This window comes from Corapipo altera, unplaced genomic scaffold (assembly GCF_003945725.1).
Source record: "Corapipo altera isolate COAL_440 unplaced genomic scaffold, ASM394572v1 70, whole genome shotgun sequence".
NCBI classification, from domain to species: Eukaryota; Metazoa; Chordata; class Aves; order Passeriformes; family Pipridae; genus Corapipo; species Corapipo altera.
Genome location: NW_020884911.1, coordinates 982,375 through 984,719, shown reverse-complemented (window position 1 = coordinate 984,719; position 2,345 = coordinate 982,375). Strand labels below are relative to the sequence as shown.

Below are 2,345 nucleotides of genomic sequence, written 5' to 3'. Positions count from 1 at the left end.
CATCTCTGTCCATCCCCTCCTGCTCTGGAGATCATCTCTGTCCATCCCCTCCTGCTCTGGAGATCACCTCTGTCCATCCCCTCAGGCCTTTAATCTATGCCAAGTCATCCCTGTGTGTCCTCTGGGTTTACAGAACGCCATCAACCTTTACAAGAGGATTCCCGAGAAGGTGATGCCCCAAGCCCTGGTGATCTACTTCGCCGTGAAAATCCTCCGCATGGTGGAGGAGCTCCACAGCTGCCGGATCATCCATGGGGACATCAAACCCGACAACTTCATCCTTGGGGAAAGGCGAGTGTTTCTCACCACCCCCCTCCCATCCCGCGCGAGACGCGGCGCCGGAGCCTCGACTTAACGTGGGTTGGTTCTTGTCGTGCCTGCAGGTTTCTGGACAATGACACCTGCGACATAGATGGGCTCTCTCATGGCTTGACCCTCATTGACTTTGGCCAGAGCGTTGACATGAAGCTCTTCCCCGAGGGGACGGCGTTCACCGCCCGCTGCGAGACGTCTGGGTTCCAGTGCGTGGAAATGCTGACGCGGAAACCCTGGAACTACCAGGTAGGGGATTCCCTGGAGCCTCCCACTGAGAATATTAGACTTTTAACTGTAAGGGCTGTGCCTTCAGCACACTCCCGAGCTTCCCTTTTGCAGGGCTTCTCCCCCCCCCGGGGGTTTTCCAGTTTTCAGTGGTCTCGGTGTATTTTTAACATGAAGCTGGCGTGTTCTTCGTTTAGACAGACTACTTTGGCATCGCAGCCACGATTTATTGCATGATCTTCGGCACCTACATGCAAGTAAAGAACGAAAACGGAGTCTGGAAGCCCGAAGGAACCTTCAGGAGGTCAGTGTCAAAACCCTTTCCCAAACCTTTGCCTAGAAAGACCTGTGGTCAGCCCCGGCTTGGTTTGTTGATTCTATCACAGCTCCGACTGGGGGAGGTAAATTCATATTTTAACAGCTTGATTTTAGCTTTCTTTTGGTGCTCCTTTCACAGGCTTGCCAATGCTGAGCTGTGGAAGGAGTTCTTTGAGACATTGCTGAACGTCCCCAGCTGCCACAGCCTGCCCTCACTCGGAGCCCTGCGCCAGAAGCTGAGGGACTTATTCTGCACATCCTACAAAAAGGAAATAAGGTTCCTTCGGAACAGACTCGTTGTGCTGCTCATCGAAAACAAACGCTCCCGAAAATGACTGTCTATTTTTCATTTTGCACAGTTACCGAAGGCTCGGTGTTTTACGGCTGCCAGATGTTTTTGTGATAACTTGATTTCAAATAAATGGTTTTGGCGTTGACTTCAGCAATGGTGACCTGCATCTCTCTGTGCTTTTAGCAGAAAAAATACACTAAAATGGGTTGTTGAACTCGCCCGGGTTTGGGAGGCTTTGAATAAAGGCTACTCCTGCTCTACCTGTTCTTAGGGACTTCTGGGATGGAAGAAATAGAGGTTTGCAGGTCAGATTTAGGTTGGACAGGACTGAACTCACCCTGGATGCTCTCACTTCTGACCTCCCACAATGTCATTGTTAGGGCTTGGGGGAAAACCAAGAGGAAAGGGCCTCTTTTTTTGCCTTTGCTACGGCAGAATGTTGGGAAAACACACCAGGAAAGTGACAGGAAAAGCGTTCCTTTAAAAGGACTTTTATCAGTGCAACGCCAGGGGGAGGAGAGGGCATTAATTTCATTTGTGCATCTCCCCACAGGAGGGAGACAACGGCCTTTCCTAAATCTCCCTCCCTCTGCCTCTGTTTCAGGGGTATCTTTCATCTGCTCAAGTTGTTCAGCTGGAAAACCAAGGTGAGCTAAGCCCAGCCCAGCTGGGACAGCCTGGGCTAGTGAGGAAGAGCAGGGATTCTGGGATCCAGCACGGAGCAGTGTGTTGGTTCTCAGAGGGTTTTGCTGTCCTCCTGCAGCTGGGGCTCCTCTTCCCTGCCTTTGTGGCAAAACTCCTCGGATTCCCCTTGGAAGCAGCCTGCTTTCCCTCTTGTCAGGCTTTCTGTGGCATATGGAAAAGCCTTCGGCTTTGATCCGAAGCAGCTGGTTCCTGACTCAGCCGGAGCAAGTTGCACAGGGAGAGGTGGATCAGCTGGAGAGACCTCGGAGCTGCTGGAAACATAAACATTCAGTGCTGGGGTGGCTTTTTTGTTCCCTTTCTTCCCCAGTTTAACTTTTTTACGAGCTGAGCAGGAGCCAGCTGTTCTCTGGCCAGGCCGAAATCTCTGCCAGGCTCAAGTTTTTAGATCTATACTGTAAATTCTGCTTTTTTAGTTCCTCCTAACGCAGAGGCTGCTCCGAAAAGCGCGGAGCCTTACGAGCACGATGGAGCTTTAACTCCCTTCTTTTCC

At 51.4% G+C, this 2,345-nt stretch overlaps 1 protein-coding gene across 1 annotated transcript in view; it reads left to right on the top strand.

Annotated features, from left to right (window-relative positions):
• Nucleotides 1–1,310, top strand: part of BUB1 (BUB1 mitotic checkpoint serine/threonine kinase) — a 12,646-nt gene extending 11,336 nt beyond the window's left edge. Inside the window, exons 22-25 of the mRNA XM_027653798.1 lie at nt 134–291; nt 384–561; nt 738–844; nt 998–1,310. Of these exons, the coding sequence (XP_027509599.1) occupies nt 134–291; nt 384–561; nt 738–844; nt 998–1,193 (639 nt within the window). The 3' untranslated portion in view covers nt 1,194–1,310. The remainder of the gene's footprint in view (nt 1–133; nt 292–383; nt 562–737; nt 845–997) is intronic.
• The last annotated feature ends 1,035 nt before the right edge of the window (nt 1,311–2,345 follow it).